At 37.8% G+C, this 27694-nt stretch overlaps 1 protein-coding gene across 1 annotated transcript; it reads left to right on the top strand.

Annotated features, from left to right (window-relative positions):
- The first annotated feature begins 16862 nt into the window (after positions 1-16862).
- On the top strand, positions 16863-26618 carry LOC149799579 (uncharacterized). Its single transcript, XM_089957095.1, has 4 exons — positions 16863-16998; positions 18541-18635; positions 22751-22954; positions 24996-26618. The coding sequence occupies exons 3-4, from the start codon at positions 22796-22798 to the stop codon at positions 25170-25172; spliced, it is 336 nt and encodes a 111-aa protein (XP_089813221.1). The 5' UTR covers positions 16863-16998; positions 18541-18635; positions 22751-22795; the 3' UTR covers positions 25173-26618.
- Positions 26619-27694: the final 1076 nt, after the last annotated feature.

Here is a 27694-nt window from a genome sequence, read left to right as displayed (position 1 = left end):
AAGTACATACACGAGTCACTAAGTAGACAGTGACATAAAAAAAGTTTTCTCGGATATAAAATCAATAAATCAATAAATGGACTTGCAAAAATGTGTAAATTAACCCAGATTTCAACATATTTAAATAGTTGTTTCATTCAATATTTTCTACATTTAAAAAAAATAATCTGATATTTATATTCGACGTAGAAACATTTATATATTATTAACTTTGCCCAGCTTTTGTCTTATCATTTCACACTGATAAAAATTATAAAAGATAAAACTTAAACTGGCAAACAGGTGCATACAACTGATTCATATATACTTGCTGATATTTCTGTTCTGTATAACTGAAACAGCTACTTTTACATAAGCTGGTCTCATTCATAATAAAATTGTGTCCATACAAATGCAAACTATCTGCGTTGCATGACAGGCAAATGAAATTATGCTATCTTGGATTAAAACCCTTTTTTGATCCCTACATCTGGGAGTCCTTCATACGAGTCTGAAAACTTTCACTTTTGACTACTTGCTTTCAAACACAAGAATTTTATTATTTGTGTCATTCAGACTTAGGCTAATTGGATCCTTTAGTCCGTGATCGTGTGATAAAAAAACTGCGAGTTGCCTCCCTTCTGGAGATACCTGTAGTACCTTGTTAGAACCCGAACCACAGCAGTAAATGATTCCAGTCTTGTCCACAGCGACTCCTATTCCGTTTGCCAGGTCTTTACTCTCAAATGTATTCATTGTTCTTCCATCCATGTCTACTGTCACAATTTTATTTTCAACTTGCAATGGATAGTTTGTCCATCTGGGTTGACACAGATTGCACCGGAAATGGTTTTAGAGACAGAAGAGACTGCAACATCTGAGTCCAATGGGATCGTCTTTGTTCTTGTCCATAATACATCTGATATCAGTACAAAAGCACCCTCAACAAGTACAGTGATATGTTGTGGATAGGAAGCTAACGCAAGGCAAGTTTGACCTACATTAATTTTTTTCAGTAGTAGCAGCGTATTGGTCACAGACACCAAGTGTCTAAGAGAACTCTTCAAGCCCATCACAGCCACGGTCCCATGGTCCACTCTACACATGTGTAAGGGCGAGCACTCCATCATTAGATGAGCCTGAACATTATAGGATATGTCAAATAGTTTTAATGTTTTGTTTATTATATCAGAAAGTACAATTCTTTCATCAGGAAGGAAAATACCTGCAGAAATAGTACAATATTTTTCATCAGTGGAGGTTTTAGCACTAAACGTGACCATTGAATCCGGCTTCGCACGTGGCAACATCGTGATGACCCCTTCAAATGATATGTCATTGTCTCTTCTTGGGATCCTGGGTACATCAGTTGAGACTTGACTCAGTGAACTCAAAGCCTGGATAATTTGTTTAGAGTCCTCGATAATCTGGAAATTAATTCTAACGTCCTCTAATCTACTTTCATTTCTGTCATACTTTTGTACGTACTTCAGAAGATGTTGGGATACCTTGGCTAACGTCAGAAATAGTTCAGTGTTGTCTAATTTTGTTGACTCGCTCAGTAGTGTTCGAGATACTTCTATGGCAGCAACAGCACTCTTACATTCTATTATTTGATCTGATATTGCAATAGTTTCTCGCTTGCAGATGTTTTCCGGATCATTTAAAATCGTATCCGTTAGTTCATCGACTTGACCCTTCACATAAGCAGACCACTCTGTTACTGACATTGTAATTTCTACTTTTTCCTCATGCATGGAGTCGAGGCGTTTGGACCTGTTTTGCAGCAATGTGAGAAACATTCGCTTCAAAACATCTAATTGTTCTGATATTTTCTGACAGTCTTCTTTCTCTTTGAATCCCTTTACAAAATCTTCAATAGCCAACAAATCTTCACACTTTCTGTGATCTGTCAAGGCACATCTAGTGTTTATATTTTTTTCTATGTATTAGACATCGAAACAAATCATACTGAACGACTTTTAAACTTTCACCATCAGCCGTTGATTGGACGGTGATGTTATGATCCCTTGTCGCTTTGAACTTTTTGTGACAGTCATAACAGTTATGACAAAGGTATTCTGAACAAGTGATACAATACGCCACGGAGACATTGTGTTTCGCCTCAGTTAAACATGGTTGGCAGTAAACTGAAACATCATCTTTCGTAGATTTGTCTGACTCTAAAGTCGATAAAATTATGGAATTGGTGGGTAGTTCTGACGCCCAGCCATCTGGGGTCTGGTCAGTAGTAGAAACGGGGATAGGACATCTACATATCGGACACGCAATAGTGTCTAACTGTATCCTCTCCTCGCTTAAACCACGTGCATGTTTACATATACACTTTTCACAGAATGTGTGCAAACACGGCAATACTTTAGGTGACTCTAACATTTCCAAACATACTGGACAGTTTAGCTGTATGGTTGTATCGATCCGAGCCTCCGCCATTGTGGGCACTGTTTACTTCTTTTGTTGCTGCGAAAAACAATTAAACCTCAAGCAGCCTAAAAGAGATTTCTACCGACAAACTTATCACATCACATCCTCGTCATAGTACGTTTACACTCGGGGGCCCCGAGTGGCCGAGTGGTCTAAAGCGCTCTTCGTTACGGATCACTGCCATCTCACCTCTGTCTGCGGCGGTTCGAGTCTAAGATTCAGCCAATGTGGCCATGTGAGAAAGCTTGCCAGTAGCTTCTCGTGGGTCGGTGGTTCTTTCCGGGTTTTTCCGGGTTCTTCCTCCACCATTAATACTGGCCGCCATGTATAGCCTATCGTGCTGAAAAATGGTGTTAAACCCCACAACAACAACAACAACGTTCACACTCCTTCTCAGAATACAGCACACTATATATCGCTCTACACTTTGTTCTACTCAGTGCTAACGACCGTTACATTAGTTTGGTTCCCTGCTTCCTGATATATCGGAGTGCAAGCAGTGAGCAAGCTAAGCAAGGAACCAGACTACCATTACGTGTGTACGGTTACCTGTCACGTGATAAATAGTATACCTTGCGTATCCACCGTGTATAGATGCTTTCATGATGAAACTATTTTTTTATGTTACGAGCCATAAGCTAGCATTTTGAATCAGTAACAACGAACTTAAATATAAAATTTAAACACATATTTGCCCCGGCCGAACAACACTTTTTAATGTTATAAAAGAAAAACTTTGCTTGAACAAAAACTTGGAAAGGCCCGAGTTTTTCATACCCCAGGGCATGTGATCTCTTTTTACAGCCCTGGTTCCTAGTAAACATTTAGTTTGTCAAATATCATCAATATTGCTTGTTGGGTGTGCTGTCTGTGGTATGTGCGAGAAATGACAGTGTTGATTCGGTTCTCAACTGCATAAATGACAACAAACGTGATTCTGTAGAAAGTGAAGGGTGCTCGCAACCGCAACACTAATGTGAACAACTCAATTTTTCAGCAGCACCTCCGTGACGTCAAATTGCATCGTTGGGCAATCATCTTCGTAGATGTAGATAAAGTTAACATATCGGAACCTTAGATGGATAATATGATGGACATGGGACGGTAAAGCATACTTGTGTGCTATTATGATTTGAAAAATGGTTGCTACTTCCATGGCACTCTAGTCCTATATGTAAGACTTTAACACTTATAATTTTATGTTTTTGGCGTAACTAAAACGAAAATAGCATGTGCTATGTCTTACATTGTAGGACTAATGACACTAATTCTGCCAGTTGTGCCATCCAACAGAAACTCGTCAGAGAGAATTAAAGAAATGCATGTGTAACCACCAGTGATAGGGGTAGTAGTGCTGGCATTGTTGCTGAGAATGGATCACTAACATGAATGAGCATGGAAGTACATGACAACCTCAGGCTGTTTAACAAAATTCTGTTGTTCTGGTGAAAAGTAATAAATTGTGTACAACAAATTTTTGAAGTCAATACATGTCAGTTGCAAAAGCCACCAGAAATCAACAACCACCAATGCTTCACATTTTGACTTATTTGCTGCCATAGATTTGATTTCTTGGTTCTTGACAAATATGGTAATCATATGATCTAACCCTTGCATAACATCATTGGCTGTTATCAGACAACATACTGGTTAACCGATTTGTTAGTTACAGTGATAGCTGTTTCATTTAACATTATTTTGGAATGATTCTTCTTTTAAATGATGTCAGTGATTGCAGTTTTAAAAAAGATATAATTTCTATTTGATGACATGGGATATGGCCATTATTTGGAAATGGTGATATTCATAGGTGTATTTTTTTAAATAGTGTACTCTTCAGCAATCCCAACATCTTTTCCAAATCAACTGGTGATGCAGAACTATAACTTTGGTCATGTAGTGTATATAAAGATAAGTACACGATAGGTGGCACTATGCAGAAACTTAACGAAAGCCTCGAATATCATGATACCATAAAATCTGTGACATCATATGAAACTACCATACTCAATAATAATATCGTTCATATATAGACAAGTTTCTAAGCAATGTTATGAGCCCCTGTGTAGACATGTACACTATATATACAGTAATAATGTGAATAGCATATAGGTAAATTATCAGCAACTATATGAGTCTGTGGCACTTTCCATCATGCCTTCCAGTTCAGTCCATCAAATGCTGGTTAATTCAAATCATGACTGATTTGGACCAAATTATGGGCTGATTGGGACCTAATGCCAGGCTGATCTGAACCATGGAAAAATATTATATAGTTTTGAAAAACAGTGGAACACACAAATTCGTTCTTATTCCTGCTTTTGCAAACACAAAACATGATAGCTATGCTCAAATTATATTGAAATATTTGGTTTCTATGAGTAATCTCTATTTTTGTGGATATATTGCATCCAGCGTTATTTATAAATTTTCTGTCATACCAGTAGCATATAGCTGGAGGAACCCAAAGGCTTATACCTAAAAGTAGCACAGGTTCACAATTTCCAAGATTTTACAATCAACAGTTGTTTTTGTCAGCACTTGGACAGTTCATGTAACTTAAATATAAACATTTGTTAACACCTTATTACAAAAGAAACTAAATAATATTCAGATATTTCCAAATGTAAATGAAAAATTTCCAAATGTAAATGAAAAACGCAAACAAAACATTTTCTGTATATCACCAATTGTCCTCGAAGGTAAATTAGAGTTTGCTTCATTGTGGTTTATTTCTCATTATAAGTATAATTCAGGAGAATCCAACTTAAAACCTATTATGATGCTCATTTTTGCACTTAAAATCATTATTGTCCCAAAAAACTGTTTACTTAATTAAAATTGGCAAAAAGTACCTCACAACACTTGCTGAGAAAAGACACAAGCATAAAGTGTTAAACATTTCATAGATATTAACCTTTAAAATTGCTAACGAAGCAGCCCAAAAGGTTTTGGCTCTTATAGAAACCAAATTTGCAACTGGAAAATTGTGACAGCACTGTTTTTGATTTTTACCTGAAACCAGACTGACTGTTTTGCTTGCCACCAACAGCAGGTGCTGTAAGCAGCCATGTTTGCAATGTGTCTAACTTCCAGTTTGGAAGACATAGATGACCACTTAATTTAAATGTAATTTCACATATGGTGCTTCAGTTAAAATGTGGACAGTTTTCTTAAAAAGCTTTAAAATGTTGGTTTATCTAATAATGAATGTGTTAAGTGTGTATTTTGCAGACTAAGAGAATCAAGTGCTATTTGGTCACTTCATCTTTCCTTTAATAACCTCAGAATACATGCTAAAATCATATTAAAGCCAGATGTGCACAGTTTGGGGTTTTCACTTTGCATAAATAATCATAATGTCATGCAGTTAGCAACCATGTGACCACAAACAATGGTGATTATTGGAAACCAGGTTTAATGTCGCTTTGGAAAAGTTGTTAGAGTTAGTTCTGCCCTGCTTGAGCATAACTATATAAGGTGGATATTCAGTTGTAAGGTTACATAAGACGGTTCTTAGATGAAGATCTACTGGTCCTTCCATAGTTAATTCAAACTATTCTTAGACTAGTTGAAATCAGAAGGTAATAGATACAAGCTAACCAAAAAGTTAACCAAAATAGCTTTTAAATATTTAAAAATGAAAATGTAAGGTCCAAAGGATTCACTGAATATAGACATTCTGTTGAATTAAAATCATAAATTTGACAGTGCTTCAACATCTGTTTTTATCATAAAAATTGTATTTAGTGCTATTAGTATAAAGTACAGTATAAAGCATACATTTTGTATACTGGTACATCTAATAAAAGCAGTAACTTACACAGACTAGCATATACATAAATAATTAAAAAAAACGTTACTGCATGGATTGATTTCATGATTACCGGTATATCCAATTGTGTTAGTAAATGTATTATTTCTTTGAAAATATTCTACTACATGTATTAAAATGGCAATGCAAGATACGGTACTCTTATATTTTCATTTGATTTTGCATAAGTTATGGGTTTTGTTTCCTTCAATGCAGGTTTTGACTGCTCTGAGTGTACCATGGAAATACAAGATAAAACAATAATATTTCACATGGTCCAATTTGACCAGCCCATACTGTGTTCTGAATAAGCCTGTACAGAATCAGTCATGTTCCGAATCAACCAGTACCCTCATCCATCATGATTATCAATGCTGACATCATCGGAGAGGTATATGTGCACCTGTAGTTGTGTATGGTGTGTATGTTTGCCTGTCTGTTTGTCTGAATGCCATCCTGTTATCTTACAGGGCCTTGAACTAGTGAGGTGGAGTGATCTCCACCCAACCATTATCATGCTTTTAATGTGTTAAACTTGTGTTCATTTACACCTGATTTTTTGGGATGGTTTTCTTTTAAATGATGTCAGAACTGTTATTTTTTTTTGCCTTCATGTACTTCGATAGAGCCTACATGCGGAGCTTGTCTTATTGTACCAAATACTAAAACATCAATCTTATGATAATGAAGGCAGGTTTTTCATGAGAAAAAAAAACTATTATATGTTATCTTCTTGATGAAGATGATCTCACTTTTTATAACGTGAATAACTTGGTCTTTACTGATATATGCATCATGATTTTGTTACAAAATTCAAGTCACTATACTTAATTAATCTATGTGAGCATGTTGATATCTTTTGCAGAAAATGCCATGACTACTACGTGTACCTTGTGAAACATTGCTGTAGTATATTAGATGGTCAGTACTTCAAGATAAGGTCCCAAAATGTTTGATTGCATGAGTGTGTGTGTGTTTTGTTTTTATAACGTAGCTTTAAAACTGTTTTTAGTCATACTGCTACAATGTCTGCAGTGTGACAGTTTATAGTGATGTCTACACTGGGGCATCAAGCCGCAGACATGTAACATCATGTCCCACCCAGTCACATTATCCTGACACTAACCTCTTATAGCTGAGCACCAAGCTAGGTAGTCTTTGTACCATTTTTGTGAGGCTTTGGTATGACTTGGCCAGGGTTCAAACCCGCGAACTCCTGCATATGAGGTGGATGCTCTAACCACTAGGCCACCGGAGCAGTTGTGACTGCATGAAGGAGAAAGGCTCAGTATTGATCTCAGCCAAATGAAAATTGTCTGTTAAATATGTATTTCCTTCCACTATTCAGCATTTATCACACAACATTTACATAGATTTGTAAGGTGAATTTGTTTGTTTTGTTCAAAGTCATATAGACAAGAAAGATAAGAGAAAGAGTCAGAACAAATCTTTCAAGTCCTTCTAAATATGATGGTTTTCATAAAGAATAGAACAACCATGTGTGCATTATATGGCACTAATAACTAGCCTATATTTGCAACCCACCATTTAATCTCTGACCCATATGTGTAGTGGATTTGATGGAGTGCAACTTGAAAAAATTGATGGTGGCAAGTCGATATGTACCCCATAGAAATCATTGATCATGTCATTGCAGGAAAGCAATCCTTTGACAAGTAAATGTCCCAGATATCCTAAGGTATTGGCCTGGTAGATTGTTACACGGGGGGAGTGAATGTCCCTCCGTATTTGGTTTTCGTTATCTAGGGGTTGACCGCTCTCGATGTTATTGCCCGGTTCGAGTAAATGTAAATATAAGTGGTGAAAGTTATAGGTGGAATAGATAGAGATCTGAGCAGGTATATAGAACAAACCAACACGAGCCCCCGTACATGTAAACAAACAATTTAATCAATTACATACAAACACTATGAAAATTCATTACATCAGGAATGTACTCTGCTTTTAGAAATTTAACTTTCACCGAAATACAAAGAAAACGCAAATAGATTAAAATAAGATAGTCGATCTGTTACTGATAGATTTAGTTCATCATAGGATCGAGTGAACAATCAAAGTCAACGTCTTGTACGGTTTCATAATCTGCTCGTCCTCAGTCTGTTTTTGCTTCCTCTGTCGCTGTTCAGACCCTTTGATCTCGGGATGATACTTTCTACCACCCGTCTCAGGACACTCAAAATACTTCTTCAGAAATTAATACGTCGCAGGATTGCGTCACAGGATTATATGTCTCACTGCACTCTTCTCTATGCTTCTCCGTATAGGTCTCAGAATAACATCACCTCATTCGTTCCATACGTCTCTGGAGCTATTTTCTCCCTTTGCTGTCACGTTTCTCCCTCTAATCGGTAAATTAGTTCGTCGGTTCCTTTCGACAATCGTCCCCTTTTTGGACAACAGTTTTAGGGAAATTTCTTGCAAATTCTCGGAGTCGTAACCTTTGGGTCCCCTCTTGTAGGAAAAGCTTAGACTGATTAAAATTTGATGCGGGCGATATTAAAACCTATGAAATTTTGTGTTGGAACACGCCCTCTCATTTAACATACCAATCAGAATCAAATATCTCTGCCGCCTTTTTCCAGAGGCGCCAAAGTCAGGGTCAACTTGACCCTGGTAGTTTGAGTAACAGAGTTTCTGCGTTCTCTCAATTGTGACAACTTTACCATGAAAATGAAGTTTTCCTTGTCCTAAATTGTCCGCCTGGCTGCTGTATAAACAAATGTTTAATTAGGAACAGAATTCTCCCTCTAAAGGACATTACCGTACACGGTGGTATGGCGATATGATACGCGCTTGTCCCCATAAATCTAATTAATGGTTGTCTGGTCTCAGCTAATGTATTCTTGTTAGATCGACATAAAATTTGCCACTTCACATAGGCCCCTCCTTGAAGAGTAAAATCAGGGATTTTGCTCTCCAAATTTTTGGAGATCTAATCTTATTCAGTTACACGACCTCAGGTGAACCCTTCACCTCAGACGTCCCTAGTCTACTTAAGCAGTCAGCTCCTACATTCTCGCTGCCTTTAATGTATCGTACCTGGACTTGGTACTGCTGTAGAAATAATGACCATCTCATTAGTCGTCCATTTGTCAACTTAGCTTGAGCTAAATAAGCTAGTAGTTGGTGGTCAGTTTCCAAAATAAATTTTCGTCCATACAAGTAACGTTGAAATTTAGCTATCCCAAAGATAATCGCCAAGCATTCTTTCTCAGATACCGAATAATTACGTTCTGCAGTCGACAATTTCCTGCTACTGTAAGCAACTGGGAATAAGCTTCCATCATGCTCTTGTAATAACACTGCCCCTAAACCTCTATCACACGCGTCAGTACGTAAGACAAAATCTCGGGTCACATCGGGCAATTTCACTACTGCGTCTGACGTCTGTCTGTCCTTTAACGTCTGAAATGCTCGTTCACATGCGTCTGTCCATACAACTTTAGCCGGAGCTTTTTTTCGAGTTAACTCAGTTAAAGGGCTTGCAATAGCGCTGAAGTTAGCAACATATCGACGATAATACCCTGCCAGTCCCAAGAAAGATCGAACTTCCGTCTTAGTGGTCGGTCGTACCGCGTCCATAAGTTGGTCGACCTTTGAGCTATCTGGGGTTAACGTGTCTTCGCTGAGGGTATGACCTAAGTAGGTTAGTTTTCTAAACCCTATATGGCACTTAGATGGTCGTGCGGTCAGTCCCGTTTGTCGAAGTCGCTCCAAAACATTTTTCAACAGAATGATATGATCGTCCCAAGTAGCTGTCGCTAAGAGTAAATCGTCCATGAAGTTTGAAACTCCAGTCCCCCTTAATGGTTCAAGTAGTTTTCGCATCATACGTGTGAAGACACTCGGCGCATTCTGGACCCCGAATGGCATGACTACCCACTGGTAGGTCCCATCAGGAGTTGCGAAGGCGAGTTTTGCTCTGCCTTCACTTCGAACTGGTATTTGCCAGTATCCCTTGGACAGATCGATTTTCGAAAATATTTCGCGTTGGTCACCCCGGCAAATATGGACTCAGGGTCAGGCAAAAGTTCCACTTGAAATTCCGTGATCCTGTTCAACTTCCTGTAATCGACGCAAAATCTGTGTGTACCGTCTTTCTTCTGCACTAACACAACAGGAGAGCTATACGCCGACTCCGTGCGTTCTATAACTCCCAAGTCTAACATAGTTTGAATTTCATTTCGGACAGTTTCTAATTTTGCATAGGGAAGCGGATATGGCTTTAACTTCACTGGTTTCTCATCCAATAATTTCATGGTGAACTCCTTCAACTCCGTCTTGCCAGGTCGTTCTGTCAAGACGCTTGAATAATCTTGGAGTAACGACTCCACTTCCTTACGTTGCTCTGATGTTAACGTCCCGTCAAGCACAAAGTCGACGTAGGTTTCTTCCCTCGTCAAAGGACAACTAGGGAGTACTTCCGCCTCTCCTCCGTTGTCGTCGACTTCTTCTGTTACAACTGTAGCTACCACGAACTCTGGGTGTTTCTCTTTCACGGTAACGTTTCAGGAGATTTACGTGGTACAACTTCTCCTTGTCTCCTACCCGGATACGGTAGTTCTGTCCACCTTTCTCTCCGTTACCACGAATGGTCCCCTCCATGAGACTTGAAGTTTGTTGTGTTCTAACGGTAGCAACAACAACACCTTGTCACCCACCTCGAAGTGATGTTCCTTCGTCCTTTTGTTGTAATATTTGGCTTGACGTCCCCTTGCGTCACAGAGATTCTCCTGAGCCAATTTCGAAACCTCTTCCAGCTTGTTGCGGAGATCAACAACATATTGGTATGTTGTTCTCACTTCCTCCGATGCTTTCTCATCCGTCCATAATTGTTTTAACACAGCCATGGGTCCCCTGACTGTCCTTCCATATACTAATTCAAAAGGTGAAAAACCCAAACTTGCCTGTGGCACTTCTCGATACGCAAACAGTATCGCGGGAAGGTATCGATCCCAATCCCTAGGTCGACCTTCACATAGCTTCTTCAGAGCCTGTTTCAATGTCCCATTGAAACGCTCCACCAAACCATTACACTGCGGGTGATACGGGGTAGTCGTCAGGTGTCTAATAGATAGTAATCTATTTACTTCTTCCATCACCTGGCTCACGAACTGCGTCCCCTGGTCAGTCAGTATCTCCTCAGGGACACCAACTCTAGACCAAACTCCTAACAAGGCCTCAGCCACCGTGACGGAGTCAATGTTCTTCAAGGCCACTACCTCTGGGTACCGAGTGGCGTAATCTACTATCATTAATATAAAACGATTACCACTTTCTGCCGTCGGCTTTATTGGACCTACCAAGTCCATCGCCACCCTCGAGAAAGGTTCGTCAATCAGTGGGGTGGTTCCTAGTGGCACCGGACGATGGGAGGTCTTGGGTGACACCTGCTGACATTTGTCGCACGACAAACAATACCTCCGAACATCCCCATACACACCTGACCAGTAGAACTCCCTCACCAACCTATCTCTGGTCTTCGCCACGCCCATGTGGCTTCCAAGTAGACCCTCATGTGCCAGCCTAAGCACTTCTGCTCGCTTCGCTCTGGGCACAACAACTTGCTTGAACGTATCGGTCCCTTTCTTGGCGCACCGATACAAAATACCGAGTTTCGTCGCGAACTTTACCTCGCCGTCTGGCATTCTCCGTATAGACCCATCTTTTGCGTACCTGCGTACCTTGTTGAGAGACAAATCTTCCTCTTGAAGTTTCCTCAACTTGCCAGGTAGCAAATTGTCTATGGGCGAAGTCGTGGGTCGTAGCGGCTTTGACCCTGACCTTCGCTTCATAGCCCTTGTCTCAACAGACCCGACGTATACAGGTGTACACGTCATAGGGTTAGGTTGCGGCAACACATACCTACACCCTAATATTACATCATGAGACAGTCCCGACAAACACGCTGCTTGAATTCGACCATTTGCGTACGGCGAATGAAGATCAATGCTAACGACCGGAAGCGAATCCTTCGTCCGGTTAGCAAACTGGACCTCAACCGTCTCGCCTGTATAATCCCCAGGCTTGACATACTTACTATCCACCAAGGCAGGATAACTGCAGCCAGTATCATACAGTACGGTTGCCCTCTCACCGTTAACCATAGCTACTGCTGTATTAGTCAACTCCACTGTTTCTTGTCTCTTAACAGTATTCGGCGTTACCGAATTAATGGTTGTCGGACGATACTTCCTACAATCCTTAACGACATGGCCTGGTCTGTTGCAGCCATAACACACCGGCTCACCTTTCCTCCCCGTGGCATCTTTCTCTACCCCGAATCTTCCCCGACCCACAGAAATGTTCTCGGCTGAGATTTCCGGCCCCTGGCCTCCCACCATTCTGTCCATTCCGTCTTTGGGGTGCCACCTCAGTGGTCTTTCTATGCTCGCCGATTCCAGGTCGGTCCCTGCCACCCCAGGTGGTTCGACGCGAGTGCACGTTCTCATAGCGCTCGGCCATCACGCTTATGTCATCCAAGGTCGAGAACTCACGCTCCGCTAAAAATACTATTAAATCCTTCCTGTACGTACTTAAGACATGCTCTTTCAAAATTTCTTCGCGTATGCCTTCATACGTTAGCGCGGTGCCAGACATTTTCATCCATTTATCAAAAATTACGCGTACTCGGCTATGGAATTGCGCGTGCGTTTCGGTAGCTTTTTTCAACGATTCTCTAAAGAGTTTCCGGAACGTTTCTGCCGACAGCTTATAGTGCTGTAGTAGCGCTTTCTTCAGAGCGTCGTAGTCGTCTATCTCCTCCGGTGTCATATTGTGGTAGACGTCTTTTGCGGCTCCCTGTAAGAATGCTGAAACATTGATAGCCCACTGGTCTCTGGGTAGCTGATGAACCAGTGCCAACTTTTCGAACTGTGTCAAAAAGTTGTCAACAATTTCGTCCTTGTCATTGAACATGGGCATGGGGATCTGTATTGGTCGTCTGTCTTCAGATCGTCTACTTGTGGACCCTGGACGTTCGTTCAGATCTTCACCCCTCCTGAACTCGGCTTCGATCCTCAGTCTCTCCATGGCTAACATATGTTCGTGTTCTTTAGACTTCTCCTCGGCCTGCAATCTGGCTAGTTCGAGCTCTCGTTCAGCTGCTTGTCTGTCTTTCTATCGTTCCCTTTCCTCGGCCTGCAATCTGGCTAATTCGAGCTCTCGCTCACGCTCAGCTGCTTGTCTGTCTTTCTCTCGTTCACGCTCAGCTGCTTGTCTGTCCTCCTCTCGTTCCGCGGCTAATTGCTCCTTGTGTTCCCTAACACTTCGTTCGACAAATTCAGCTAACTGAGTTCCGTCGTAACCTAATTCCTCTTTTCCTATTGACTTAAATTCCCTAACTAATTGTCTGTCTGTCGCCATCCTGGTCTACTCGTAAAGAATTAAGTCTTTTACCTATAATTTAAGTTTTACTGCCCTATTTGAAAATAGTCCCTCATGTATTTATCGTATGCCTGACTCAGTTAAACCATATGGTCCCTGTACCAATCAATCAATAAATAAACGGGCAGTACGCAGCTGGAATGCCTCCCCAAATTAGTGCAGCGCTTAACCACTAACAAAGCGTAATTTATTACTGCGGGATTTGCCTAAATATCTCTTCTCACAAGAGAATACAAAGGAAATTTTCCACTTTACCCCACAAATTTAGAATACGACTTGATAGCAAAGGTATGTGTCTCAATTCTTACAATATTCTCATCGCAATATGAAAAGAAATGGCAAGAAATTAGCATGCACAATATATATATATATATATATATATATATATATATATATATATATATATATATATATATATATATATATATATATATGTATGTATGTATAAACAAAATAGCAGACAATGACTCGATTCACTCTGATCCTTATTTCTTATATTAATAATGGAATTATCACTATCTAGATACTGATTTTGTTCTATATTTGCTCAGACTCTTTTACTCGAATGAAAATGTTCTGATATCTCGGACGAAAGCTCCCAATTTGTTACACGGATGGAGTGAATGTCCCTCCGTATTTGGTTTTCGTTATCTAGGGGTTGACCGCCCTCAATGTTATTGCCCGGTTCGAGTAAATGTAAATATAAGTGGTGAAAGTTATAGGTGGAATAGATAGAGATCTGAGCAGGTATATAGAACAAACCAATACGAGCCCCCGTACATGTAAACAAACAATTTAATCAATTACATACAACACTGTGAAAATTCATTACATCAGGAATGTACTCTGCTTTTAGAAATTTAACATTCACTGAAATACAAAGAAAACGCAAATAGATTAAAATAAGATAGTCGATCTGTTACTGATAGATTTAGTTCATCATAGGATCGAGTGAACAATCAAAGTCAACGTCTTGTACGGTTTCATAACCTGCTCGTCCTCAGTCTGTTTTTGCTTCCTCTGTCGCTGTTCAGACCCTTGGATCTCAGGATGATACTTTCTACCACCCGTCTCAGGACACTCTCAAAATACTTCTTCAGAAATTAATACGTCGCAGGATTGCGTCACAGGATTATATGTCTCACTGCACTCTTCTCTATGCTTCTCCATATAGGTCTCAGAATAACATCACCTCATTCGTTCCATATGTCTCTGGAGCTATTTTCTCCATTTGCTGTCACGTTTCTCCCTCTAATCGGTAAATTAGTTCGTCGGTTCCTTTCGACAATCGTCCCCTTTTTGGACAACAGTTTTACGGAAATTTCTTGCAAATTCTCGGAGTCGTAACCTTTGGGTCCCCTCTTGTAGGAAAAGCTTAGACTGATTAAAATTCGATGCGGGCGATATTAAAACCTATGAAATTTTGTGTTGGAACACGCCCTCTCATTTAACATACCAATCAGAATCAAATATCTCCTTTTTCCAGAGGTGCCAAAGTCAGGGTCAACTTGACCCTGGTAGTTTGAGTAACAGAGTTTCTGCGTTCTCTCAATTGTGACAACTTTACCATGAAAATGAAGTTTTCCTTGTCCTAAATTATCCGCCTGGCTGCTGTATAAACAAATGTTTAATTAGGAACAGAATTCTCCCTCTAAAGGACATTACCGTACACAGTAGTATGGCGATATGATACGCGCTTGTCTCCATAAATCTAATTAATGGTTGTCTGGTCTCAGCTAATGTATTCTTGTTAGATCGACATAAAATTTGCCACTTCACATAGATAATAGTTTTAGGATTTTGCTTAACCTCTTAGGGTGGGGCTTGGGGTTTGAAAGTAGTATTCTTCAGAGACACGGAAAGATATAGCACATGTGGAGCTGATGATGGCTCCTGGCTCTAGCTTGGCCTTAAACTCTCCATATTATAACAATCAGTTTACAGCTGTTGTGTCATTATCGGATCAGTAATCACTCAGCATGCATCATTGCATTGCTGGAACAATTCTGGTTTCCAGTAGACTGTTTGTGACTGGTTTGTGAAAATTCTGTTTAGAATATGCAAAATAGTTTTTTTTTTGAATTTTGTTTCTTCAGATCTTATTTTCAATAGTGGTAGATTTCAAACCATTAAATGGTAAATGTGCTAGATGGTCATTAAAGCAGTATTTTTGTCCTACCAGACAGTACAATCATGGGTGCATTTAGTGTGGTCACTGTGGCAGCTATCCAGAAAATAATGTCACTACTTGTGAACACAAAGTCATATTGGTATAGGGTTTACACAGGAAGACTTCTTATGATGTCTAATAAATGTAAATTGGTGCTTATTTAATTTAATTATCAGTTATTTAATGACAGCAATTTTGACAATGTTAGCGATATTCCTTATTATTATAAATGGAAATTCATATAGACATGGTTTATACAAGAAGGTTTCTTATGATGTCTGGTTAGTCCTAAATTAAAATGGTGCCACTCTGACCTCCAATATGGCCACCATGACAGCAGTTTTGAAAATCTTGTTAAGCTACTTATTATGAATGGATGGCCGTAAAGGTGGTCATATTGATATGAAGTTTTCACCAAAAGACTAATCTTGTGATGTCTTGTTGGTTCTAAATGAATTTATATAAATCAAATCACAAAAAAACACATTTAAGAGGGATCTTATTAACCAAGTAAAACCAACCATTTAATTTTCCCTTTTTCTATCTTATTCTTTTTATCAACTCTCTTTCAATCTCTCTCTCTCTCTCTCTCAGATATCCTATTAAATTTTAATTTTAGACAAGTTATCTTATAAAGTACAAAAGAAAATGGATTTTTCATGGATTCCTGGCTAATAGAAGTAGGGGGTCAGTCCCATCAATGCTGTGTCATAAAGGTATTTAAGAAAACATATATAGATTATTTAATAAAGTGAAAGCACATTTAAATCTAATAAAAAGTAAGTCAGATTAAGTGAAAGCATATAATTCAAATAGCTATTATTAAACAAAATTTGAATAATTTGATTGTATCACATGACCATACCATCATTATAAGAGGGGCAGCAGTAAAATGAGGGACTTTATAGTGAATGCCACTTATGGCAGATTGAGTTGCACTTGAGTACATGCCATACAAGTTAAATACAGCATTATCATGGTACAGTAGTATTTTAGTTCCAAGAATTAACAATACAGATGTACTCCTCATTGCTTTAGCAGTGCTTTGTCTTCATTGCGAAAATCTGGATGCTTAGGCCGGAAAACTGACCTTAAGTTAACCGGTTCCAAACAGAACTTATACCCTGCTGGACTTGACTTGTAGCATGGACCCATTTCACATTCCAGTCACAGATATGCTCAGGTAGTTGTCGTGTTATTCACAATTTCTGAGTCAGTTGCAAAATACTTAGAACAGAGGTGGGCAAACTTTCCAGTGCAAGTGCCGCATACACAAATTTACACCTGTCGCGGGCTGCATAATTCATTAATTAAAATAATTAATATTTGAAATAGCAAAAACAAAAGGTTTTTCTAAATAACATCATAATTAATTTTCAGTTGTTAATTTGTTGTTGACATTTGAAAACTTAAACTTCAAAAGAAGCACATTTATTTGATAAATAGAGTAACATAAACAGAGTCAGTGCAAATGATGACTTGTTCCTAGGCCGGAATGAAAACCCTTGGCGGACTGCATGAAAGCCCTTGGTGGGCCGCATGTGGGCCATAGTTTGCCAACCCTGACTTAGAAGTATGATGGAGGGAAAGAAGGACTCTGCCAGCAACGTTGTTACACTACATAATGGCCTATGATTGGAATCTGCCAGCTCACCTGTACAGAAGATAAGAAGCACAATTTTCACACCTGTGAAAGTTTAATTAGAAGGGTACAAACTAAAGGAACACAGGTATTACTTTGTAAACTCATGTATGAAAAGTACTGAAAACAAAAGAATGAATGAATTATTGCTCTTATTTCATCAGTTAGAATTTCAGAAACAGTTTATTTAGGCCTTGAGTCCAAGAATAATCCAAAATGTTCAAAACTCTAGTGAGTGTTTTATATAAAATTATGAGATGTAATGAAAAAAATATTATTTACATCATATGTTTATAACTGATTTGATACAGACAGGTTATTGATAAGGGGTCAAATACAGTTCTTTTATTTTTAAGTGTATTTTATGTACTAAAGCATGGGAATATAAAGGGAAGTAACCATGGTGTAATCTTGGTCAAATTGTAAAATTAATAAACATACATTATGTTATCCTCAGCTATGAAATGCTTCAAGGCAAATTTCAAAACTTGTGTATTATGCATCTTATCAAATATAATTATTTGTATATATTGTTTTTACTGTGAGAAAATGGTGCTGATTTGCTGAAAACAATCAGTACCTGAACGTAATCTTGATATCAAGGTGCAGACTGGTAGTTGCCATCCATTTACTAGGTACTTGAATAATATTAGGCCAGTACTGACATTGAATTATAATATCAGAACATCTATTAATGGATTTTGATTGCCTGTTTATGCTTCAAAATTATGATTGAGTCTAGTTTTGATTCTTCAGAACATTTTGACCTTGACTGTGTTACGATATTCATAAAATTCAGTGTAATGTTAGCTGTAATACCTACTTAGGGAAAAGCCATTCTGCAATAATTACAACAGTACTTTTTATACTTTTGATTTCCTGTATAAAAGACCCCACTTATTGATCATTGGCTGCACTCTTATTAGCTTATCTTATATCATTTGGGTTAAATTTGTATTTTAACTTAAAGTCTGAACATTTTGAAGTCCATTAATTGTTTTAACCTCATTAATGGTCGCAGAAGTATAAATATTATAATGGTCAGTTAGTAAATATGTTTTTACTTTACCTTTTCTTTTGTAGAAGGTTTTCCTTCCTGAAGCATGTGACTTCATTGGCCAGTCTAAATCTGACAGTATTGCCATGGCAGAGCCCCTAGATGGTAGCTCTATCAGTAGGTACAAAAGTTTGGCAGAGGAACTAAGAGTCTGGTTATCTGTAGGAGGTTTTCGTCAGAAGGTTGGGAAGCTTGTCTCAGTTAATTGACAACACTCAGTTTTCACAGCAATGGTTACTCATTATAAAGCTCCTTATTATAATATGATAAATTTAATGATAATTTTTAAATTTTGTTTTATTATTTCAGTTTTATTTATTTGACAATTTAATTTTGGCAAATGGAAACCAGTTAGATTATGGTTTTATATGATTAAATGCAATATATTTGTGTTGTTTTGTATTACTGTATCATGGTCTTGTTGGGACATGACTCATTTACTCCATGATAAAACGTCTGAACTACACCACAACATTCAATTTCGACCACACATCGTTTTGAACTAGTCCAAACCACACTCACACTGGAGCAAAGGTCAGTCCATTTTTTCTGCCTATACCGCCCTCCTCCTAGTAGAAAAAACAAGCTTGCTGACTCTCTCGTTTTTGGAGCAGTTTCCGAATCTTCTGGACCATGGAAATTCGATAGGTGGCAACCTGATTATTCTTGGAGATTTCAGCTTTCACTTTGACTGTCCCAGAAACTCAAATACATCAAAACTCCTAGATTCCATTAATGTTTTCAACCTCAAACAGTCAGTTAACCAACCCACCCATAAACATGGTCACATTTTAGCTGGATTTTTCATAGACCTGATGATAACATTCTACGGTCCTCCCTGGTATCCCATGACCTTGCATCAGATCACCTCTGCAATATATGCCATCTTGACATAGCAGTCCCTAACCCTCCACCTTTATCTGCTACTAAGAGAAACCTCCGTATGATAAATAGAACAAAATTAATGCACGACATCCAATCCAACCTAACAACTTGCTTACCTCCTACCGCAGAACAACTCGATAAATGTTTGCGTTCACTACTTGACAAACATGCCCCAGCTACCAAGTGCAGAGTATCAATTAAAAAGTGTTCTCCATGGTATAGCAGTGTTAGGGACCAGCTTCGCACTGCTAAAAGAGACCGCCGTAAAGCTGAGAGGCTCTGGCTTTCCACCAGACTCACTATTCATAAGCAAATCTATGAAGTCGCTAAGAAGAATGTCACAGATATAGTCCATGCAGTGAAATAAGCCCACAACACTACTAAGATCATGGAAAGTTTTAGCTGCAAAGAGCTCTTTGAGATTACTAACAAGCTAATGTCAAGGAACAAATCAACGCCACTTCCAACTACCTTCTCTCCAGTCGACCTTCCGGACATGTTTGCAAATTTTTTCAATAAAAATAAGATAAGCTTGACACCACAATTTCAGTTGACTCGTCGTCACCATGCAGTTGGGATACAGAATTTGAGCGGCAACCATTAGCAGCATTTGAACCTGTCTCTATGGATTTTGTACGTACAATCGTGATAAAAGAGTGCACCAAAGTCATGTGAACTTGATGCAATTCCAACATCACTGCTGCTTGAGTGCTTAGATCCAGTATTGCCTTCACTAACTGATGTTATTAATACCTCTCTCTCATCTGGGGAATTCCCATCATTTTTCAAAACTACCATTGTAAAGCCTCTGTTGAAGAAACCAACACTAGACCATAACGATTTAAAGAACTACCACCCAGTTTCTAATCTCCCATTCATTTCAAAAATCTTAGAAAAGAATGTTCTATCCCAGCCTGTATCTATCTAAATTCAAACAGTCTTTTTAGCAATGTACAATCTGCATATCTCCCTTGCCACAGTACTGAAACTACTCTTCTAAAAGTAGATAATGACATTTTGTCTGCATTGGATAGCGGAAAGATCACAGTCCTCACCCTCCTTGATTTGTCTGCAGCATTTGACACAATAGACCATGATATATTACTTCACCGTCTCCAGCATGTATTTGGCATTCATGATACAGCCTTACTGTGGTTCAGGTCATACTTAGTCAACATGACACAAATTGTATCTGCAAATGGAATACACTCCAATCCAATTCTTGGACCGGTTCTCTTCATTCTGTACACTCAGTCGCTCTCAAGTATCATAGATCATCATCCAGTGTCTCATCAGTTGTACGCTGATGACACGCAAATACACAAATCTAGCCACCCAACTGAAGTTGATGCTACCATCCAAGGTATAGAGAGGTGTATTTCTGATGTGAAATCATGGATGACTTGTAACAAGCTGCAGATGAATGAGGATAAAACTGAGGCCATTCTGATCACAACACAAAGACTTTCTCATTCACATCCTTTACCTAAAACAATAAATATCAGCAATGCCAACATTAAATTCACACAATCAGTACGAAACCTAGGTGTTACTCTGGACAGTACTCTCACATTGCACCAACATGTCATGAACGTATGCAAGGCTGCATATCTTGAGCTGAGACGCGTTTAGCTCAATTCGCAAATATCTTTCAGTTGATGCCACTAAAACACTTGTGTGTTCATTGGTACTTTCAAGATTGGACTATTGTAACTCAATTCTGTCTGGTTCATCTCAATATCTACTCCAGAAACTTCAAAAAGTTCAAAACACAGCTGCTTGGATCATACTTAGAGTACCACGATCAGAACACACCTCCCCGCTGATCTGTACTCTACAATGGCTATCCATTCGATCCAGAATCAAACACAAAATTTGTTCTCTGTGCTACCTTTCACTGTCGGACTCTAGTCCAACATACCTATCTGACCTCACCCTTTGTGTACACACCAGCAAGATACTTATGCTCCTCTTCTGACAATCTTATACTCATTATTCCATGTATGAAAACAAAGTCATATGGACAGCGTTCTTTTACATACCAGGGTCCAGCAACGTGGAATGAATTGCCCACTGAACTTAGACACAAAGACACAGTGATCACATTCAAGAGGGTTCTCAAAACTAACTTATTTCGACTGCAAGAACAAACTTAAAGACCTAATAATGTTTCCTACCTGAAATAGTTTCAGCATGTTTTTTATTTTTATTTTTTTTAACGTTTTTCTAATTTCATGTTGTTTGTTTTTGTAATAATATTATTATGTTTCTTATCTTATACGTGTTGTTTTAAAGTTGTAAAGTGCTTAGAGCTTCTAAAGATGAGGCGCTATACAACATCCTCATTATTATTATTATTATTATTATTATTATAAGGTAACCTCATTGACAAGATGAGTTATTTTACAGTTGCAATGAACTGTTATAAAGGGAACATGTACGTCATGTTCACTACAGTTATACACATGCTTGGCACACACCAATTCTTTGATAAGGTATCAAAATAATTTGCTGAAGTTAGTTTTATAACTTTGGCAGATTCAATTATTTTGTGTAACTGATTCAGACTGTCGAAAATATCAAATTTATAACCTGCACGATGAGATATCATAAGCAGAGAAACTGTTGTGTAACAATATATGGAAATAACATTTAATCCAGAAATACTTGCAAACTGATGCCATTGAAGTATAATGTAATGCTATCTCATTTCATATGTGTGGGTTTGATCCCTGGCCAAGTCATACCAAAGTCTTACAGAAATGGTATTTACAGCTGCCTCGCTTGGCGCTCAGCATTAAAATGTTAGTGTTAGGACTGGTCGGCCTGGTGTCAGGATAATGTGACTGGGTGGGACATCATGCTACATGTCTGCGGCATGATGCCCCAGTGCTGGACATCACTATAAACTGTCACACTGCAGACATTGTAGTGATATGACTGAAACGTTGTTAAAAGTACATTAAGAATCCAAATCTTACACACACACATTTCAGATGTGCACTATTTCCTACAATAAATTCTTATTTCTCATGGACTGTATTTATCACATTATTCTGATTATCATCATATTGTGGAAGCATAGATTCTAATTTATTGGTAATTAGTTTAATAGGGGTCTACTTGGAACAATGATATCACTGTTTAATGTCTGAAATGAAATCACACACACACACACACACACACACACACACACATGTATAATGCGTGAGAGAGAGAATACAAAGAGATAGAATGTCAGAGAGAGGTACTAAATTTATTTATGTTTAGAAGTTTCATCAAGTGATTGGAAGAGTTTTTGTTAGTATTGTAGTGAGTTGGAAGTATTATTTCATATTTTCATTTTCATAGGTGTCTGATGAGACCAACAGAGTTTTAACACATATGTAATCATTGATGCTGATGGTGGTATCCAGGCAATCTACAACAGGACCCACCTCTTTGACCTTGACATCAAGGGCAAGGTTCGGTTGTGTGAAAGTTTGCTATACAATACAAGCAAGAGAAATCTGTCCACCTGTTCAGACTCCAGTGGGCAAAATAGGGCTAGCAACTGTAAGTTGTTTTTGCATAGGTTACCTCACTTGTTAACCTTTTTCTATAGATATAGAATTGAAAATTCAGATATTGTTGTGGTATTTGTTTTTAAAGCAGACTTCAATGAAATGACATGCTTTTAGTTTACTCTTTTACATTTGACTTTATTTTAACAACAAAAAAGTCCAAAGAATTACTTGCTTACATGTTACACATGGAGCGTAGGGAGACAGAATTGGCCCATTTGTATAAGGCAACTAATGGAAGCAGGTACTGTGATATCTCTGTGATTAGTGTGTTGGACTGACCGAAAGAAAGGTGCATGTCTGATTCATACCACTGGATAAATCAAGGTTGGTTACTGTGTTGTGACCATGGCCATGTCACTTTGTTTTACTTGCCTCAGCACTAAATAGCCTTTTGTGTCACTGTGCCCCCTCCCTACAATTGAAAGCTCAGCTTGGCCAAGGGAGGTAACTCTTAAGTGTGTCCATACACTCGATGGAGCATAGTTTTGGACACTTAGTATGATGTGAGATACTGGTTTCTGTGATAAACTTGTTAATTCTTAATTTTCAGAAAGAAAATGTTTCACGAAAAAGAGATGTAAACAAAAGCAATGATAAATATAATGCATAAGTAAAATAAAGATAAGGAGTGACACATAATGAGTAAGTAATACTGGTTTTATACATGTTAAAAAATTGAAGAAGAATAGTAGAATCTCAAAGGTGTGAAGCTGAGCTCATCATACTTAAAATCATACAGATAATATAAGCTGAAAATGTGAAACTTTTTAAACATGATAGACCATGTCTCTGGTTCATTATTTCTCAAAATAATCTTCTGCTTCTGATGATTTATACATAAATTTCTTGCTGGACTGGGGGCCCTGAGTGGCCGAGTAGTCTAAAGCGCTCTCCGTTACGGATTACTGCCATCTCACCTCTGCGTGTGTTCAAGTCCAGGATTCGGCAAATGTGGATATGTGAGAAAGCATGCCAGTAGCTTCTTGTGGGTCAGTGGTTCTTCCCGGGGTTTTCCTGTGTTCTTCCTCCACCATTAATACTGGCTGCCATGCATAGCCTATTGTGTGCTGAAAAATGGCGTTAAACCTCACAACAACAACAACTTGCTGGACTGATTCACTTTTGCAATATATTTTAATACCTATATTTTGGAGAAAAGTGGGTGTATTAGCTTAATCTCTTTGTCCAGCTGTATGTGTATATGTATCTCCACTAGTCCGAGTTCTTGTAAATGCAAAATCTTGTTCACCACTGAAGATATAGCTGTCAGACTTGGTTTTTACTTCCCAAAGAGCTGCATATTTGCAGTAATATTTCCAGCATTTCTTTGTAACACCAGGAGCCTAAGGGCATGGTTGATGGTGAAAAGAATAATAGAATGCTCTTTCTTTTGTGTTGATTATGTTCATCATTTTCATTGTAGTAATGGTACTTAAATTACTCAGATATGTAATACATGCAATGTATTGTTCATGATTGGTCCTAGTGGCCCTGTGGTCTAGGGATAAAGGGATCACAAGGATAAAATAAAAAGAACATCACTGAGATGTGTCATCATGGGTGTCAAATCAAAGTTCTTGGATACTTCTTCAACTTGGATGTTCATTTTTTTTTATTATCACAGGCCTAGACATGGTTCAGAAGGTGATAGAATGTCACTAAATCATGTTGTCATTGGTATTAAATTGGAAACTTTGAGATTCTTGGAAACACAAAAGGTTCTTTTGGTGTTTATGATACAGCAGTAACATTGTTGTCAACTATTTGTTAATGCTTTAGTGGAAGTTTTTCATTTTCTGTAAATATTCAGAGCTCATCAGAGAATGTTCAATTTTCTGAGTATGGCAAAATCTGTCTAGTGAACATAGTGAAGAACGGTTGGTAAATTTGAAAGTGAAAACAATTTTTATGAACTTCTGCTTATTTTGCAAACAATTATAATTTCCACCATTCCAGTACCCATGCTAAAATTAGCTCACATATTGGGCTTATTGGAATTTCAGAATTAACAAAATGCTTTCTTATAACAGTGTTATGACCTGCGGTTCCCAGAGATGTCCCTAGGACTGGCTGCCCAGGGGGGCAGAGATTCTGACCTTCCCCTCAGCTTTCACAGTCACCACAAGCATGGCCCACTGGGAGGAGGTCTCTTCCAAGACATTTATCTCATGAAGAATATTATAAACAGTGAAATTTGCCTTGGCTGACCACCTCCATATAAAAGGTACATTCTAATAAAGTATGTCAATTATATTATGAACCCCCTTTCTTAATTTCACTGATATATTTTTAATATGTAAAGGACATCCATTCACAAGAGATACAATTTGGTAGTTCCTTGATTATTTATCACTCAAGGGTCTTGATATTTATTTGAACTTTATTTTTTTTATTTTTTTTTTTACAGTTACTCCTTTGATGTTAAATTTATAAGTTGAATAACGTCAGGTTTCAGATTTGGTTGAGATATTGGGATTATTTTATTTTAGTTATGACATTGTGTGGTCCAGCATTATTTGTTACTTGCCCTTAGCTAAAATTGTCTGTTTAGCTTATGTTGAATTATTCTTGACTACACCACACTCTGTCTGTGGCATGTCAAAAAGTTTAATTTATCATTCAACAAAGTAAAAATCAATCAGGAAGAGCAGGTCATTGAATCAGATTATGTTGTCTAATTGATATGCCAGTTTTTTTAATGTAAAATATAATGTAGTACAATAATTCCTAATTAATCAGAATTGTTGCTCAGGATTGAGGACAAGAACACTTACTACCTTTGCAGTTATGAGCTTGATTGGCTGCTGCCATTTGAATGGTATGAACAGTCAATAAGGTTGACCAGAGCAGTTAATGGATTCAGGTCCTCTGGATATTTCATGTATTTCTTCAGAGTATCACTGATGGTAGTTATTAAAATTCTACTTGATGGTAATTTATGTCCGTATATTTCCCAAAGATAAAATGAAGAAACCATCATAACAAACTGGTGAGAAGTGAGTGATGCACTTTTTGTTTGACAAAGACATCCTTATTAAATATTCAAATCAGTCTGACATCAGAGATGCTACCAGAGTGGTCAGATGATACACTATTCCTTTGTTAATCCACACTATGATTACCTGCAGACCTGTTTATAACACAAAGAAAATTTTGGATCCCATTGTTTTCTTTAAAGAAAAAAAAAGAGAGAAAATGGTAAACATCCTTTATCAGAGTAACTGAGATATTAATGGCTGTTCTATGCTAAACTTTGTGGGCCAGTTGTACTTAAATTTTACATGTGTAATAAGTATTGTGAACTCTATTCATTCAGTACATTTCACACTTTAGCCAGAATTTTTCTTTTTAAATTTGCCATCATGAGGAATTGTCCAGCTTAAAAGGAGCAATGTCTTCAGCTTACATGGTTTATGATTATGATTCCAGTTTTGAAGTTTTTGTTTGCGGACTTTAGCTAATGATGGAGACAAGCGTTTAGATATGGAAGGGAGGAAACTCCTACAGTGCTCTTGTGTGTGCATTTGTTGAGCAAAGCATATCAAATTGATTTATATTAAAAATATAAAATATAATAAATTCAATTGATTTCTTAAGATGTTACATCAATAAATGTGAATTAGTGTTAGAATAAATATATACAGTGTTTATTATTCTTATGCATCAACGACAGTTTATACCTACCAGGTAACTTAAAAAATGTTTTATGATAAATTGAGTGCCACAAAGTCTTGTACCCTTGCTTATTGCACAGTCTGTGTTTACGAACCTGTCACCATAATTTTAATGATGGAGAGATGTATACATAGAACCGTTATAAAAAATTGCCAATTACCTGCAAAATAAGGGGGACAAAAGCAATATAATTAGCCTTTTGTGTGCAGATTTTCAGAGAGCAATACGTCATTAACAGGAATCTTAATGTTACGCACATTATATGCTGTATAATATATTACAGTCTTGTCAGTGAGATTATGATTTGTCCTTTAAATTATAGTTTGATTGTATATAACTCAAAGTACAATGGCAGAGTTTGCCCATTGCAAAGGGAAATAGCTCCTGCCAATGCTGTGTGTGTATGAGCATAGAAACTAAGTCTTGTACTTCACAAATCAGTTATTCTTGGTGTTAATATTTGTTAGGTAAATGTAGCCTGGAATTACCAATAAAGTTATTTAAATAAACTCGACTGGAAGTAACCCAAGGAAGGTTTATAATTATTTTAGTGACTGAAACTGAGATTTATAATTTGTTTATAGAAAGGTCTTACTGATATCACATTATACTATAAATAGATATAACCTTTCTGCAGTCTCAGCAAGACACAAGAATACAGATTAACTATCACTAAATCAGATAAATAGCTGCTAAAATTTGGCTGAGAAATGGCTATAAACCTCCTTTTTTTTAAATTATAGTGTCTAGTGGCCAAGTATGGTTTAATTTAAAATTCGTTCTTCTCATTAGTAGCACAAATATAATTAAGCTGGTGGAAACCTTCAAAGAGACTTAATTCATATACAATCCTCTCTACATGTACAATAGTGTTTTCATGTACAATGCTTTCCACATGTACAATGCTTTCTACACGTACAATGCATTCTGCATGTACAATGCTTTCTACACGTACAATGCTTTCTACATGTACAATGCTCTCTACATGGACAATGCTTTCTTCGTGTACAATGCTTTCTACATGTACAGTGTTCTCTACATGTACAGTGCTTTC

The sequence above is a fragment of the Sinohyriopsis cumingii genome, chromosome 5, assembly GCF_028554795.1.
Source record: "Sinohyriopsis cumingii isolate HCF-2022 chromosome 5, ASM2855479v2, whole genome shotgun sequence".
Classification (NCBI taxonomy): domain Eukaryota; kingdom Metazoa; phylum Mollusca; class Bivalvia; order Unionida; family Unionidae; genus Sinohyriopsis; species Sinohyriopsis cumingii.
The sequence above is the reverse complement of the archived record's forward strand: the minus strand, read 5'-3'. Positions and strand labels throughout refer to the sequence as shown.